General features: G+C 44.0%; 1 protein-coding gene across 7 annotated transcripts in view; it reads left to right on the top strand.

Moving 5' to 3' along the window:
• Positions 1-11,123: 11,123 nt before the first annotated feature.
• The window catches only part of LOC144820011 (kynurenine/alpha-aminoadipate aminotransferase, mitochondrial-like), a 785,209-nt gene continuing 778,210 nt past the window's right edge, over positions 11,124-18,122 (top strand). For all 7 annotated transcript variants that reach the window (XR_013607670.1, XM_078677676.1, XM_078677674.1 and 4 more), the window contains exon 1: positions 11,124-11,347. Coding sequence is in view for 6 of the 7 variants with exons in the window: in XM_078677676.1 (XP_078533802.1) it covers positions 11,311-11,347 (37 nt within the window). In the remaining variant the exon portion in view is untranslated. The remainder of the gene's footprint in view (positions 11,348-18,122) is intronic.

The raw sequence follows: 18,122 nt of genomic DNA, 5'->3' as shown, positions 1-18,122 counted from the left end.
GCACCTGTGTCTTAATAAAGCGGCCTTTTACACACACAAACAACTTTTGGTCTACTTTTCGCTCACCCCTCGCCCTCCCTCCCAAGCGGGAGCTGCGGGACTGCTCCTTTCAACTCTGTTGCACGGCCACGGCAGCCTAACCGGACCGACCTGTTCCTGTTTGCAGCGTTGGGCTGCACCGCCACCGGTTCTACCTGGCTTCCTGGCTCTCCTTGGCACTTCCTGAGTCTCCTAGGCTCCGACGTTGTCACTGCCGCCTGCCTGTTGTGGCCCCTGACATCGCCACTGAAAAATCCCCGGTTTGCCGATTTCCCTCTAATCATCATCTACGGTGAGGGGGCGGTGCTGCAGTGCCGCGGGGTGGGGGCGCGGCGGCAGCGGTGGCTAACGTGACCTGCGGGTATGTGGGCATGTGGTCTGCTGTGAGGATCATCAGGTGGCAGTTGGACATGGCCAGCTTGTGCTTGTGCCTCACCATTTCTGTTAGAGAGGGGCAGTGATCGGTCAAAGAACAGCAAATAAATTAACTAAAATGGTCAGCTGCCCACGCCTCCCTGTCCACCCTACGCCCCAGGCCTCAGACCTCAGCGACCAGCCTTTGCCTCCCCAGACTCTTTGGGCTCTATCAGCTTTGCCACCAGCCCTGTCACCAGCCCTTTTACCACTCTTCTTAGCCTCTTGCCCCCCCTCAGGACTGGGGGAGCAATGTAGTGTGCTAACTGTGCATCATTAGGGGGGCTGTACAGAGCTACGGCACAGCTGAGTATCTCCCTGACGGACTACTGCTTGGCGGTACAGAGCAGCTGGGGGGGTTGCCCAGAGAGCAGAGAGGAAAAAGGAGAGGAGCGGGACCAGCAGCTAAAATCCCACACCCATGGCTGACTCCGCCCAGGTGTAAGGAAGAATGTGAGGAGTGTGCCTGCTACATTAGTGTTCTGCAGCTTCAGCTTCAGCTTTAGCAATTGGGACATCAGGACATTGGCTGACACTCACGTCCATCGGCCCAGTTTTCCTACCGGTACTTTCACTAGATCTCCCATCTTCCATCAGTACAGTATACTGGTTCTCATTATACACCACGTATTAAACTAGACACGGTCTGCGGAGCCAGTTATGAGATCGGGCCGAGTGAGGAAGACTCCCCCGAAGTCAAAGCCCAAGTCCAAACAAAAACAAGAAAACGCAATAGCGAGTATAGAAGAGTCCAGTGGCCCTTGACGGGGGTCAGTATCTATCAAAAAAGGGGCAGAAGGCACAGAGGGCACCCCAGTTATGGGGTCTACTACTATCTGCTCTGACACAAATTCTCCTGCAAACCCATCCATTAATGACGATAAGGTCAAAGCAAAGCCAAGAACGTGTAAATTAACCTCTAATCTACCAGTTAACCCAAAGCAATTATCAGGAACTCTAGGAAGGCAAGGGGCCTTGCACTTTCCAACCCAAAATTTATACGAAATTCGCGTTTTTGAAAGACCCAGGGACACTAATCTTTTAAAAAAGCGCAAATGTAAAAAGGCTGCAATCGCCATTGCAGCCTGAGAAGTTCGGACCGACTTATCAGCCAAGTAAACAGACAACTGAGCAGCTAGTTGATCAGGCTTTTCTTAAGCCACTTTCAACGTCATTTGCGCCCCACTCTCAACCCTCACTTCATCAATTTAATAATCAAGATGAAAACCAAGTTCAAACCGTTCAAAGGAACACATCTACGACAGATGACCAGATTTCACCAAAAAGCACCGTTGACATTAGCCAACCAATCGGCCAGCCTTATCAGCTAATCACTCAGCTAGCCAGACAGGCTTCCCCTATGTCGCCCAATATGCCATTTGAATCCCAACCTCAATCCTCATTTCATCAACTTAATAATCAAGTTGTAAACCAAGCCAAAACCGACCAAAGGATCTTATTCCCTACAGAAGACCAGCCTCATCCAAAAAGCATTGTTGATACTAGGCCAGCTGGAAACACCTTAGAAGAGGTAATAGGGGCAAGGGTTGGAATTGACACACTAGGGGGCAGCCCCCGGAACCAGCTCACAGATCGATCGGGTATGGCTTTCTTGCAATCTCCAAAAAACAGCTCCCACTCCACTGGAAAAATTTACAGTCAGGTGTACCGGGTGCGTCAGATCACTCCACGGACCCCCAAAGCACCTTGGCTGGTACACCTCCAGAGCGCCATACAATGTCTCCTTACGAAGACTCTTCTACATCAAGCACGGATCTGTCCTTTCTGGCCTCACAGGAGTGGGAGAAGCTCGTTGCTTCATATAATTTAAAACCTGCCCAAAACATTATACCTGCCATACCTCTTAATACATCATTGCAGGAAAGAAGCAATTTCAGTAATACTACGCCCACTGATTCAATTTGGGCAGCAATTTTAAATTCAATGCAATATTTAACTACAGCTTTACAATATCAATCTCACAAAATGGACTTACAACTCACAGTTCTTCAGACACTGGCAGACTTTACGTCAGGGATCAATAACAAACTATCGGAGCTTAATAACTTAATCAAGCGGGGACAAGAAGCACTGCACGGAAGCAAAACCATCCACCTTGAGTGCACCTGTGCACCAATAATTAATAAGCTAGCAACACTACCAACTATGTTAGGGAACCTACTTTAAGAAAAAATAGGGAGTGCCTCATCGTCCTTTACATCTCCAGATGGTCAGCACAAGGCAGGGATCGGCTTGCTCGTATCCCAAAAAACGAAACCAACAGTATTTAGCTCTTCCTATAATACTGAAGTTAGCGACGCAACACCAACATTGGCCCCACTAAAAACGGCTCCTTCAAATAAAAACCTTACACCACGGAAAGCTCGTAACAAACAAAAACTGAAGGGTCGTAACAAGAAGCTACTACCTCATGTTCTAAATACTTTGAGTAAACCATCTGTTTTTGAGGGGGAACCAGTCCCCGTTTTTGAAGAAATCGGGTCCAGCTATTGCTCCGCTTTGCTCGGCAGGTTGGATCAGTCCATTGGAGAGCCCCTTACAACTATGGCTGTCAACCTGGGGCCACCGTCAAGTCCGGAAAGAAGGACGCCCCCAATAGTGAATGAGAGGCATGACCCAACAATAACAGCAAAAAAGCCAGCAAGAAGGAATCTCTCAACAACAAATAAAAGGCAGGAGGCAACAGTAATAGCAAAAACCCAAAAAAATCCAGTAACCCCAAAAAACATCAAGGAAAACCAACCCCAGGAGGGATCATCCACTGAAGTCCACCTGTCAAAAAATGAGAACCTACAAAAACTGCGGACAGGGGGCCCAGCAAAGGATTGCTGCTTACTCTGCAAAACCAAGTCTACATCTGCCCTCCCATCAATTTCTCCTAAATCTGTTTTCCAAGGAGTAGAACAAAACAATTTTCTGCAATTACGTCCTCTCTCACAGGTTGAAACCCCCACTAACAGAATCAAGGAAAGGATAACCGACGAAGTGGTCAGCATCAATCTCATCCCGGAATATATATCACGGGGAAGAAACGACATATTAAACAGAAGGAACATATTACGACTCTTAAACTCTATCCCGAGTCTTGGAAATATAAACTCAACAGATTTACTTTCCATAGAATTCCTTCCAAATAATAACTCCCTGGGCCCGGAGATAATGAGGACAAGATGGAGCTCATGTGAAATCGCAAACAAAATCAAGGAAGAGGAAAATATGATAAAGCATGGGGTATAAAAATGACAGTCAAATTGAAATCTGGTTAATCCAACCCCGTTCTTAAAAGCTCTAACAACCGTCCCAGATCAAAATACCACTTCAGTACTAAGAGGGGCAAGAAGTAGAACCCCCGGCAAACTCATGGCCCGTATAGAAGGATTCAATTTAAGCAGAAGCTCAGGGCAACTAATTCCAACTGAGAAACCGGGTCCAGAAGTTCGGCCGCAAATAACACGCACACTATTAACAGATTGTTCAAAGTGACAAGAGAGTGATATCCCACAGATAGCCCTACTTGGGCAAGGTCCCCACTCCACCGGAAACATTTACAGTCAGGTCTACCGGGTGCGTCAGATCACTCCATGGACCCCCAAAGCACCTTGGCTGGTACACCTCCAGAGCGCCATACAATGTCTCCTTACGAAGACTCTTATACATCAAGCCCGAATCTGTCCTTTCTGGCCTCACAGGAGTGGGAGGAGCTTGTCGCTTCTTATAATTTAAAACCTGCCCAAAACATTATACCTGCTGTACCTCTTAATACATCATTGCAGCAAAGAAGCAATTTCAGTAATACTACGCCCACTGATTCAATTTGGGCAGCAATTTTAAATTCAATGCAATATTCAACTACAGCTTTACAATATCAATCTCACAAAATGGACTTACAACTCACAGTTCTTCAGACACTGGCGGACTTTATGTCAGGGATCGATAACAAACTATCGGAACTTAATAACTTAATCAAGCGGGGACAAGAAGCAATGCACGGAAGCCAAACCATCCACCTTGAGTGCACCTGTGCACTAATAATCAATAAGCTAAAAACACTACCAACTATGTTAGGGAACCTACTTTCAGAAAAAATAGGGAGTGCCTCATCGTCCTTTACATCCAAGATGGTCAGCACAAGGCAGGGATCGGCTTGCTCGAATCCCAAAAAACAAAACCAACAGTATTTAGCTATTCCAATAATACTGAAGTTAGCGATGCAACGCCAACATTGGCCCCACTAAAAACGGCTCCTTCAAATAAAAACCTTACACCACGAAAAGCTCGTAACAAACAAAAACGGAAGGGTCGTAGCAAGAAGCTACTACCTCATGTTCTAAACACATTGAGTAAACCATCTGTTTTTGCGGGGAAACCAGTCCCCGTTCTTGAAGAAATCGGGTCCAGCTATCGCTCCGCCTTGCTCGGCAGGTTGGATCAGTACATTGCAGAGCCCCTTACAACTATAGCTGTCAACCTGAGGCCACCCGTCAAGTCCAGAAAGAAAGACACCCCCAATAGTGAATGAGAGGCAGTAACCAACACTAACAGCAAAAAAGCCAGCAAAAAGGAATCTCTCAACAACAAATAAAAGGCAGGAGGCAACAGTAATAGCAAAAAACCTAAAAAATCCAGTAACCCCAAAAAACATCAAGGAAAACCAACCCCAGGAGGGATCATCCACTGAAGTCCACCTGTCAAAAAATGAGGACCTACAAAAACTGCGGACAGGGGGCCCAGCAAAGGATTGCTGCTTACCCTGCAAAACCAAGTCTACATCTGCCCTCCCGTCAATTTCTCCTAAATCTGTTTTCCAAGGAGTAGAACAAAACAATTTTCTGCAATTACGTCCTCTCTCACAGGTTGAAACCCCCACTAACAGAATCAAGGAAAGGATAACCGACGAAGTGGTCAGCATCAATCTCATCCCGGAATATATATCACGGGGAAGAAACAACATATTAAACAGAGGGAACATATTACGACTCTTAAACTCTATCCCGAGTCTTGGAAATATAAACTCTTTGGATTTACTTTCCATAGAATTCCTTCAAAATAATAACTCCCTGGGCATGGAGATAACGAGGACAAGATGGAGCTCAAGTGAAATCGCAAACAAAATCAAGGAAGAGGAAAATATGCTAAAGCAACGGGGTATAAAAATGACAGTCGAATTGAAATCTCCTTATCCAACCCCGTTCTTAAAAGCTCTAACAACCGTCACAGATCAAAATACCACTTCAGTACTAAGAGGGGCAAGAAGTAGAACCCCCAGCAAACTCATGGCCCGTATAGAAGGATTCAATTTAAGCAGAAGCTCAAGGCAACTAATTCCAACTGAGAAACCGGGTCCAGAAGTTCGGCCGCAAATAACACGCACAACATTAACAGATTGTTCAAAGTGACAAGAGAGTGATATTCCACAGATAGCCCTACTTGGGCAAGGTCAAACTAAACTCTGCATTGGAACATTAATGGCCTGGCAGCCAAATTGGACGACCACGAAGTAGTCAATTATTTTAAAACATTTGACTTAATACTTCTCCAGGAAACCTGGGAAGAGAACGCCAAGGAACTCCAAGGTTATTCCTCTGACTTTGTCCCGGTAACAAAGGGCTCAAACTTTGGTCGCTGTTCTGGGGGACTAATGATGTTGGCTTCGATTACCACAATGGGCCCAATAAAGTTCATAAAGGCAGAAATTACACCACCCAACGCAGTTCATGCAATACAGACAAAGCTCAAATTTAACAACACAATACATGATGTAATAATAATTAACACCTACGTCAACCTCAATCATAAACAACAAGCTGTAAAAGAGCTGCCAAATGAAATAAAACGGATTATGGATGAGCAAGAAACTGACCATATTATCATTGCTGGCGATTTCAGCCTACTTCTCATTGGGTCAAGCCAAGATGACGGCCCTGTGTACGAACTTACTTCACATTGGTGGATACCGACTCAGGGCAAAGCCAACAAAAGCAAACCATCGAGATGGGCTAAATATCTGCTACAAGAACTAGAACTCTTAAATTTAAGAGCAGTGAATGGTCGCTTTCCAGAGGATATTCCACCAGTTGCCACTTTTCACTCGTCAAAAACATCCTCCTATCTAGATTACACGTTCGTTACACTAGCCATGTTCGACAAAATATCAACCTTTAAAATAGGTGATATGGCTCAGAGCGATCACCTTCCACAGGACATAACGTTGGAAGCGAGGGCAGCTGCTATACTAGACATCTGGAACCCGATTGCCACCGAAGAAGTCTCTAATTTAATGCGTTTAAGGTGCAATGTCGATAATATTGAAGCTCTTTCAGCCTCTGCTAAAACTTTATTTGAGAGGGAAAAAGAAAACGGTATCACAATTGTAACAGCATGGGAAAACTTCATTAAGACCTTCAGTTACAACTTTGCAACTAGGACAGGGGCCAAATCAAGAAAACTAGAAGACGAATTAATAAAAGTAAATTCCAGTCCGGAATCTAAGAGCCTCAAACGCACCATAAATCGAACCCTTCGTCAACTGCGAATAACACCGGGGAACCTGGAGCTACAGTCGACTCTCAGACAAATGAAGGCACAACTTAGACGTAGGAAGTGGAGAAAAACAAGGCAAAAGAACGACGAAACGTGGGTCAAATTATTGCACGATGCAAAGCAACATAATAGTGCCAAGTTCTGGCAAACAATTCATAAGATAGAGCGTCCGAACCACCCAGGAATCAGTTCCAATATAGCAGTGGCCGACTGGGTTGACTACCTCTCCGCTCACTTTCATAACAAGGGAGCAGACATTGTGACATCTGACATCGAATCCCCCAACAAGAGTAAAGCGTCACACTTGGACAGCAGCACCAATATCCATAAGCAACAGGGGATCCTGATGGTTGGGGATTCAGACCCCAATGACCCTATAGTAGAAGAAGGGTACGCCCGCACAGAAAAGCTGATAAAAGGCCTAATAACCAAGAGCAGAGACATGGGAGCGCCGGGCCCTACCGGGATCCCTCCAAAACTGTATAAACATGATGCCAACTTCTGGAGCAAGGCTCTATTACCAGTTTTCAAGAGCTTAAAAAACGCGGTTAACATTCCAGAATTTTGGAAAGGATCTATTATTAGCCCAATTTTTAAACAAGGCAAAAGAAACGATCCAAATAATTACCAATTGATCGCCCTCCTTGACGTTGACGCCAAATACTACGCCGGCACAATCTTAGACAAGCTAACATCCTGGGCTTCAGACAACTCCATCATCCTATTAATCAAACCGGGTTCCATAGTGGCCAAGGAACTACAACAAACATACTGGCTCTCACATTGCTAATGGATGCAGCCAAAACTTCAAAAATGCCTCTCTTCCTGTGTTTTATTTACCATACAGCCGCTTTCGACCATGTCGACCGTTCCAAACTCTGGGGAAAACTGGATAATTGGGGCATACCAAGCACTCTTTTGGATTGGCTAAAACAGCTGCACACAGAAACATGGATCAGGGTCAAACTAGGTGCAGGGTCACACATCTCAAAACATATCATGACCTCGAAGGGCCTCAAGCAGGGGTGCGTCCTGGCCCCTACCCTTTTTAATCTCTTTTTGGCTGATCTGCCTGGGGAGCTGGATAGCAGCGTATCCCATGCTCCCAAACTGGGAAAAAAGCTAATGTCATACTTGCTATATGCTGACGACCTGGTTTTAATCAGTAGGACACCAATTGGACTTCAGCATCTAATAAACACGAAAAGCAGAACTCCCTTAAAATAAACCTCAAGAAGACAAAAATTATGGCAGTTAACTATCACAAAAAGAAGATCAACAACTGGTTCCTTGATGGCCAACGCTTGGATCAAGTACAAAGTTATAAATACTTGGGAATTCCAATGAATCACAAAAACACATTTAAATTCCAGCTAGAGTCCATTCGAAGAAAGGGGACCACCAAGTATTTAGCCCAGAAGTCACTGAAAAGACGGCTCCCCCACCTCACGCTTGAACCCTTTTTACAGATCTTGAAGGCCAAACTGCTGCCGACACAGACATATGGGAGCGAGGCTCTAAAAGGTAAAGATGCAGCAGTTTTAGACGTCGTAATTGCCAACTCCGATAGAGCAATCTTCCACCTCCCAAAATACGTCTCCCCGGCTGAAATCCGGTTAGAATTTGGGATTCAAAGACAAACGGTGGAAAGGAGGAGCGCTTACGTTAAAAGTTGGCATGAAAATCCGAAGTGCTGAGGCAGGATCTTTAAATTTCCACCTTTGAAAAGCCCTGGTCAACCAAGAAAAATGCCCAGCCAGGGATTATCTGCTCAATTCAATTGAGTTACTCGGCCTGTCTGATCTCTGGGCCGTTCCAACAGATCATCTTTCTTTAAAAAAAACAGTGCGAAAAACAACATCAATGCTATCTGTCTTAGAAGACAAAGCAATTTTCACTAATAAGGCTCACGGCTGGATAGTGCTCAGTGATTATGTAAGGCTGAAACCCCAAGCCTACTTGAGTGCCGGAATCAAGATCAGCAAGAAGGAAAACTTTCTGAGGCTGCGGCTGGGGGTAGTTGCGATTAAACCCCATCTTCCGCCATGGGAAAGAAAAGGAGGCAATCCGACTTATCGATTATGCGGAAGTGGGAAGGAAGACATCATTCACGTCATCTGCAACTGCCCCAACTTAAATGAAATAAGATGCACCTTTTTGTGCCCTTTTTTCAGGTGTTACGGCATCCGGTCTTGTAGGCAGGCAGTGAAGCTCTGCTTCAACCCCATTGACGTTCAGTTCAACTGTCGGCTAACAACATTTTTTGATATTGTAACAAAGAGACTTAAAACCCTGTTGTTATCCGAAATACGCTGATATGCTTTATAAGTACAATACTAACTCAATACCTTGTTTTAGCTGTAACCGTATTTTAATCACCAAAAACTTTAACCCGGACAGTGTACTTGATTAAGCTGTGCCATTCAATCTGAGAAGTTGTTGTAGTCACTGGCAGATAGCACTACATGAGACGAAAGAGTCTATGTGAATAATGTATTAATCGGAAATATGTAATTGATGATCGTTTTCATATTATGCAGCTTTTAACTGTTTTAATTGTATTTAATTGTGTACAATGGAGAATGTTTCTTGTTATGTATTTGCAAAGATTTTAACTAATCAAGCAAACTAAATAAATACTCTGCACCATAGGTTACATACCTCATATGATATATTTTATTTAACAATGGTCTGATGTGTGGGAGAACATTTATGACCAGGTGTACCTATAACGGAAATCACGGTGGCTCTATTTCTTTCTCTTATTTTCAGATTTCCATGTTTAAGGGGGCATAAAGCCATTATTGGTTTGAACGACCCATTGAAAAGTGGTGCTATGGTTTACTTTCCATGGAGACTGTTATAAGAATGGGTGGGACCCTTCATGACTAACTGGGAGTATAACCATGGGGGTTTGTTGGGGATAAGATGATTGGTGTATGCAGTGAAAATGGCATAAGGGGGAAAGCGGTAGGGGGCAACATAGTAATCAACCTAAGTGTTGGATTATATTATTACTTCCTAATGAGTTGGAAATGTAATGTCTACCTATTGTGCTTAGCTTACAAATTGATATGTGTGAATTGTTCATGATGTCTCATGACTCAATAGCAATGATAACTATGTGGTTTTATCTTTTGATATTGTTCTTAAATATATAACGAATGGTGATGTAAGCCCAATGATTAAAATTAATTGAATGTATCTGTATGCTCAAGTCATTTGGAAATTAAATAAATTTTAAAAAAATGAGAGCAAACTCTCGGAATCCGGATTTTTTAAAAGTTCTATAGGGAGAAAAACACTTAGGAGACATCTAGCAATAACTGTGTCTGCCCTGCACCAAAGTTCCACCAGCGAGTGAATGACTGCGGACAATGTCATCATATATTACTTCCAGCTTTTGGTTGGAGAATTGGTGAAGAAATATTCTGCAACTCTTTGAGGGAAAATTTGAAAAAATATTATTGCTGACATGCATATGGCTAGCCAAATTCTGATTAAAGCCAAATGGACCCGGACTTAATGGTAAAACCTGAAGAAACAGAGAAGCAATTAAATTTAAAAGGTGGAGAAAAGCAGCGTGACTTCAGAATCATTTCTAGAAATGGAACACGGCACTGGGAGGCAGATGGTGGCAAGTAGGCTGTTTAATGGTTTCAAAGGTTACAAAAATGAAAGTTGGTTTCAATACTTTCAATAAGTAAGCAGACAACTGGCATTGGATAGATGATGAGGTGTAGAATTAAGGGAGGAGGGCCAGGTTTTATGTGAGGGAGTCAGATTTACAATACAAGAATCTTTGTGGAATTAATAGAAAAGAGTATAGATGTGTGTAATAAAAGTCAGGGACGTGGGTTTAGGTCTCATGAGAAAGGAACACTTGTATTTCTTGAGACTTGTGCGTCATGCTCAGCTCTTGCATTTGCACGATTGACTAACAGCCGCTTGACTTTGACCCCAGCTGATGTGGCATTAACCGCAGTGTTTAGAATAAAAGAACATTAACAGTTTTGCACAAATATTAACACACCTAAACTGCGTTATCACATTATTATTTCTGTAGATGTGCTACAGAGATGTAGTGTCATGCTTCTCCATGGACTCACTCTATTTGTCTAATGGTTGTAGTAAATTCTGTTTGACCTCTCCCTTTAAGTTTTGCTGTCAGGTTACTCATCTATAAGTAAAACAACCTCACCAAAGCTATCAGCTTGAGCAACGCCCCGCGACACATCTCTACTGAGGACATACACGATACTGGAAATATCTGCAAAGTCAAAAAACCTCCAAGAAATGTCAGACCACGCAGATGCGCAGCCTGGAATTGCAGGTATGAAGTGTTTTCATTTTGTTTTTAAGTTTTTGCATCGGTTCTACTTAGCTGACAATTCAGTTTAGAGTTTTAAAAGGGGGTCCTTAGAAACTGTAAAGCATGTTCACAAACTGAAGAAGAATTAGAAAGACAGATCGTTCTATCATTAAACACTTGTTTACCAGAAAAGATCACCACAGGAAATCAGGAAGAAGAAACTAAACTGTATTGCATAAGTTAATGTTTTTCTAAAATATCAGCCACTTCCGTTATAGAGCCCAGAAGCTAAAGTGGTTAAAAATGAATGTAATGGCACATTGGCCAGGCAGGTAGGTGCGTGATGGGGTTTAGTCAAAACATATTGTCTCTCAAATGCCTTCGAGTTTGCCTGGAGCGCACGTGAGTAGCTAAAGTAAAATGACATATGCTTTAAATTCAAACAGTAAAGTACACGAACAGTGACATTGTTAGATTGTAATGAAGAATTTAAAGGCTATTCTACATAAAAGTAACAGAACTCCATATAGTTCCCACTCTCCTGACTCTGGAAAGCAAATCTCCAGTCAATCAACTCGAATTACTTTTCACCTCAACAGAAACGAATCGAATGTTCTCATGGCAGTATATTGTGACCTTACCACTCACTTCTCGATCGAAAATGAGATCACTACTCTCCTGTAATCTTTAGTTGAGTTGTGAGCACACTGAGAGTATGGAAAGCGAATGCACTGGAAGCAGGAGGAGCAGCAGGAGCAGCTCAAGAGGGCCCTGGACCCCGTGCCTGTAGGACCACCAGGAGAGGGACAGGAGGTATTGGTAGGGTAGTAACTCAGAACATTTGTGGAGGGCACCCTAGGAGGTTCAGCCAAATGTATTCTGGTTTTTATGATGTCATGCAGGTCAGAGCTGTTATTTGAGTTAAAGCCTGCTTAGGCTGTCGTAATGTGTGTGCCAAGGTGTAAAGTCTCAATACAAGCAAAAACTATGTGACAATCTTGTGCGATTTAGGAAGTGTGAAATGAAAGTCTGTAGAGCTCAACTTGTTTTCTTACACAAAACAAAATTCAAGTGCCAGGACTACTATTTGAAAAAATAGCAGCAATTAAGAAAGCACAAATGAAGTACATTTGTTTTTAATACTGAAGTGTGAGGAAAATAAAGATTGTAATTTGATCAAAAGACATTAAGGTTCTTGGTGATGCGCGGATGCTAAATTATTTGCTGAAACCCTATTCCCGCCCTTTATTGTTTGTGAGTATGTTTGCACTTTTTTTGCTAGCCTCCATATAAAAACACTGGCCAAATCGGTAAAAATAAGCAGAGATGGCAACCCTATTTGTAAACGGTTAGAATTGTGGGTCTCTAGTTGGCACAGGTAGGTACTTGTGACAAATAGGGACCCACTACTCTAGTCAGGATAAGGGGATTACACTCGTAAAATAAACCCTGCTCACCCCCTTGGTAGCTTGGCACGAGCAGCATGGCTTTATCTCAGAGGCGTTGTAAGTTAAGCATTTGTGAACACATACAGTAACCCAGTGACAACACTACAAATGGACACCACACAAGGATGTATATCAAAAATAAGTATATTTTATATAGAGTTACCACAAGACCAATAAACCACAAAAAGAATCTACAGTACTATTAGATTTCAAGAGTTCTGGTAAAAAGGCTTAATTCAAGGTTCTGTAAGAGTCGGTAGCCCGGTCTGGCTACAGCGTTGTTGAAATAACACAGAGTATAGCAAATCCAGCGGCCCGCGTCTGTACCGGCCCACTCAAATAATGACTCACTCAGTCACAGTACCTTTTACTTGAGGCGGCCGGCACGGATGTGCAAGCCGGTTCCGGTGTTCGTCGCGGTGCAGAAAGGAAGTGTTTCAGGATGCGTTGTCCCTCAATGCGGTGCATTCAGTGTCCCGTTGACAGAGTCGGTGGATCCAAGGTGTGCGTTGCAGGGCGAGACGGTGCTTCGATGCGGTGCTTGCAGCTTGCGGTGCAGCGACCAAGCCAGAGTTCGGGAGCTGGCGTCGATCAGTCCGGCCAGCGGTGGAAGTCGGGCGGTGCGTCACCAAGTATGCGAGGCAGTGCCCAACTCCGGTGCATTCACAGGACTTGAAATCAGCAGCAGTGACAGTATCGGGCAGACCAGTACGAGTCGGTGTAGCGAGGCATTGCATGTCGCGGTGTCCACCTGTCGCGGTGCAGGCATCAGCTCGGTGACGGCATCAGGAACGAGTCGGTGAGCTCAGAGCTTGCATTGTTCGAGGCGGACGTTGCTTGATGCGGTGCCTCTAGGACACCGGGCTGGTCGTGAGAGTCGGTCACAGCTCCCTGCCTCTGTAGCCACTGAAACAGCGTTTCCAGCAGTAATTCAAAAAGGCTGGTGAAGTCCACTGGTCCTGGGACTTCATTCAGGGGGCACGCTCTCTTCCAAGCCCTTGGAGATCTTTTGCACAAGTTGAAAGTGAAGTCCACAAAGTTCTTCCTCCTTCCTTTGGCAGTCAGACAACCACTGCAGGCCAATCCCCCAAGCAGCACTTCAGCTTGGGAATAGTCTCTCCTCAGGTTCGTAAGGTTCTTCTCCTCAGCAAAGGTTTCTTCTTGTAGTCCAAAAGTGATCTAATTTCTTGGGATCAGGGTCCCAATACTTATACCCCAAAATCCTTTGTTCTCTGAGGGGAGAGGGGCCTGTGCCCAGTCAAAACCAGTTCTGAAGCACTCTGTTTACCAGACTTTTCCTTTCCTTTCACAGCGCAGGGGAGGCACATCAGACGCCCCACAGGAGGTGGAGCCAGCATTGTGGAAGGCAAGTACAGTCCTGGAACACTTTGTTGACAGTCTTCCTTCTCTTCTTTCAGTGTGTAGGGCAGAGACATCAGACGCACCACAGGGGGTTTAGCCAGTACTGTGGGGGGCGGGCACACTCCTATTCAGGCCTCAGGCGCAACTCCTCCCTCCCATCTAGATGCAGATTTCTCCATTCACCACTGGGCTGACTCATTCTGTCTCCTGGAATCCCCCAGACCTGTCACTCAAACTCCAGACAAGGAATACACAACCTAGCAGAGGCAGGCTTAAATAGTTAGGCATGCAAATACCTACTTTCTAAAAGTGGTATTTGCAAACACAGAATATTAAAATAAACTTCACTAAAAGATGTATTTTATTATTCTGAGTCCAGGCATACTAAACTCGAATTTCTACCATGTTCTCTGAGTCTGCTAGGATTATAAACATATAATAATCTAGCAGCCCTTTCTGGCCTGTGGAGAACAGGTAGCCTTGCAATAGTAGAAAATGAAAATGGCTGTAATTCACTATTAGGACATGCCACACACATCAGGGCTTGTCCTACCTTATACTGACAATGCACCCTGCCCGTAGGCTTATCATAGGGGTGACTAATATGAAGAAAAGGGAAGGTTTAGGGACTGGCAAGTGGGTGCACTTGCCCAGTCAGCATGACAGTTCCAGACTGCACGCAGGCTCTGCAATGGCAGACCATAGACCCGTTTTACAAGGCCACTTCTATGGGTAGCACAACCAATGCTGCAAGCCCACTAGCAGCATTTGGAATTACATGCCCTGGGCACATTCACTAGGGTCTGACAAGTAAACCAAATAGTCAATCATGGAATCACCAATTAATATATTCATTTACAATAGGGAGAGCATATGCACTTTAACACTGGTCAGCAGTGGTAAAGTGCCCAGAGTCATAAAATAGCCAACAACAGGTCAGACAAAATATAGGAGGAAAGCAAAAAGTTCAGGAATGACCCTGCAAAAAGGGTCAAATCCAACATGAACTATATACTTTTATCAGTAAACTGCATGTAAATCTAGTGCCCATTTCAATGGAAAATGTGTTGTCTGTAAATGCAGTGCACTACCACACCAAGCTTTAGGGATATATTTGTGACACTGTCCTCTAAAATGCACCATTGGCTAAATACTGCACACATACCACTCTCCTCCTGAAGGTACTTGGCTCATTTGCCATTCTTCTTCTTTGAGTGACACTATCAAAATCCCTATCAATTCAGTGATGTATAGTTGAAGGCGGCACCACCAAACTGAAAATGGTTCCAACACTACTGGTGAAAGCATATCCCGGGCCAAGCCAAAACATAAAGTGAAGATCAGGGGCCATATTACAAAAGTGCCCTAGTGGCACAACGGGGGTGTGCCCACTTTGTGTGCCCCTAGGGCACTTTGGTATTCAGAAGGGGCTGCAGACACTTGTTTGTCCTCTTCTGTAATGCGTATACCACTGGCACACATGTAGCACCAGTGCTATCTCAAGAGGCAATTCCCTCATTTGCATTGAAGTATGGCATATAGCAAATGAGGGAATCACTTTCCATTCCGCCCACCATATTGTGGACATGGTCGAAAAAGCAAAGAAGCCATCAAGGGTACTAACAGAGTGCCCCCAAAAATGTGTGCATTGTCAGTGCAACCCCAGAAAGCAGCCCTCCGGAGAGGACAAACGGGGGTATATGGACCTCCCAGACATCACTTACTGCACCCACCTGCAAGTGGATCTCTGTACCTTCTCTAAAGGGCAGGCAGGTGCCATCTGAACAGTGAAATATGGAGCAGCTTATTATAGCAGCCACTCAGTTTTTTACTGAATGCACTGCCCACAGGGCAGCCGCAAGCTCCTGTGGGGAATGAAGGGGCGGTTCTCATCAGGTAAACACTAGAGGGGAGTGCTCCTTAGAGGAGCAAGGGCCCTCACACACCCCAGAGGTTGTCATGCTTTATCATCTGGCTTACTGGTCCTGAAGGAATTCCACGATCACTCAGATGATCAGAGGCATGAAACATGTAGAACACATCCTTACTAAGCAAACACCAGAGAGTACCATTATATCAATTTCTCGCAATATTAAAGGTTTTTAATCATAACAGAACAAGAACCCAGCAATTAAATTAGGTTTATTGGGCTCTTATAGTTATTTTAAATATCACAATCCCTATACTCTACTCACCACCCACACACTCTATACTCTTCAGAGCCCATATTCATCATCGGCAAAAAGAAAATAACTCCGGCACAGAGCGCACCTGTGGGGCCTGTTGGGCATTGCAGCACCGGCCCAATGAAGATTTGCCCGATGATGAGGAATGACACCCTCCAAGCTGTGTGAGGGCCCTTGTTCCTCTAAGGAGCACTCCCCTCTAGTGCTTACCTGATAAGAACCTCTACCTTCTCTCCATAGGAACTGCATACCTCCTAATTACCTGTTATCCCTTGGGACAGGTATGATGGGACACCTTTGAAGCTGGTCCCCTCATTGTGTTTAATTGCCCTGATAGGCAGCACATTCATTGTAATTTGCTGCACTGTTCATGTTTGCACCTGTTTAGAGGTGTGCCATGGCACAAACACGAACAGTGCCCCTAAGATATAATACAGGGCCAGTTGTCTTTAAAATTTCTATACTGATAGTCCAAATCCAGCCATTAGCAAATAAAGAGACATGGAAGAATGTTTACATATTGCACTGCTGGAACTTAGTTAATTAGAGCAGGAATGTAAAAGTATGTAACCATACAATATAAACTTTGGTAGTGACTTAAATTAACCTGCCTAAAATAATTTTTTTTAAATATGAAGCTGCATATATATATATTTGCAATTATTGTCATAATACAGATTAAACAGTTAATTTGTACTATCTGTAGGTAGGACAGTTTTTCATCTGGAGGGAAACAGACCTAAAATTAAAAATGTACTGATGTTTGGTCATGTACCATGTACTATAAAGAATAATATACCTCCTACTATATGTAAAAAAAAATATTGCAAATGCCCTCAGTTATCTGAAATCATCAAGGACCTCTTCCGCCTTGATACTTGGTCACGAAACTCCTCAATGACTTGCAGTAAGGGACACTTTGCTTGCCTCGGTGGTTCTAAAGTTTCTCACTTTATTGAATCAGATAATGGGAGAGTGATGAGGAAAAGCTAATAGCTTAGGTGTGCTGTGGCATATAAACATACATTACATAAACTGTATGGAACTGGATAGCTGCATCATGGCGTAAACCCAAAGTACTACCTTGCTGTGGGTGGCACAGTAGACTCCTTTGGTCTGCCAACCCAGCTACACTGCAACATATGTAAGGCTCCAGATCTGATGCAATCACAAGTTCAGTATGAGGTGTTCCCATTCTGCACCTGACAATAATCTGCCACACTGAAGAAGGATTAGGGGGAAAGACAAAAGATGGTCCATTTCACCTTCAACAACAGAGACTGCAGTCCCACCCTTTACTCCCAACTTCTACCAAATGGAAGTGCAACAGTAAGACTAATCAGCAGCTCTTCTAAGCAAAACCAATTAATCACATTTTAAAGGAGTCTTGTCTCCTCTTTCCATGATTCAATGTCTAGGTCACCCCCCTCCAGCTTAAGGAATGCAAATATTATACTTCTCTCATGGACAGTCTGGTTCACTCATACGTACAACACATGTGCCATGCTGGTCGCAAATTCAAACATGCACAGAATAGACTTGTAATGTTAGTGCTAGGATCTGGGTTAGTACATAGAAGCAGAACTTTACACAAGTGAGTCTTTAGCCTTTAACTTCAATGACACATAAAAAACATGTGGTCACAACTATTTATCCACAAAACACTTTACACTGCCTCCGCCACTCTACATGCTAAACCCATGACAGAACAATAGTCCACTGTCAACAAAATGAGGGCATGCTTGGTTAATCTTCAGAGGTCACACAACAGATCCCGGACCTCGCTCATGTTAAGGGGCA

The sequence above is a fragment of the Lissotriton helveticus genome, chromosome 2_1, assembly GCF_964261635.1.
Source record: "Lissotriton helveticus chromosome 2_1, aLisHel1.1, whole genome shotgun sequence".
Lineage (NCBI taxonomy): Eukaryota > Metazoa > Chordata > Amphibia > Caudata > Salamandridae > Lissotriton > Lissotriton helveticus.
This window is presented reverse-complemented; position numbering and strand designations above follow the sequence as displayed.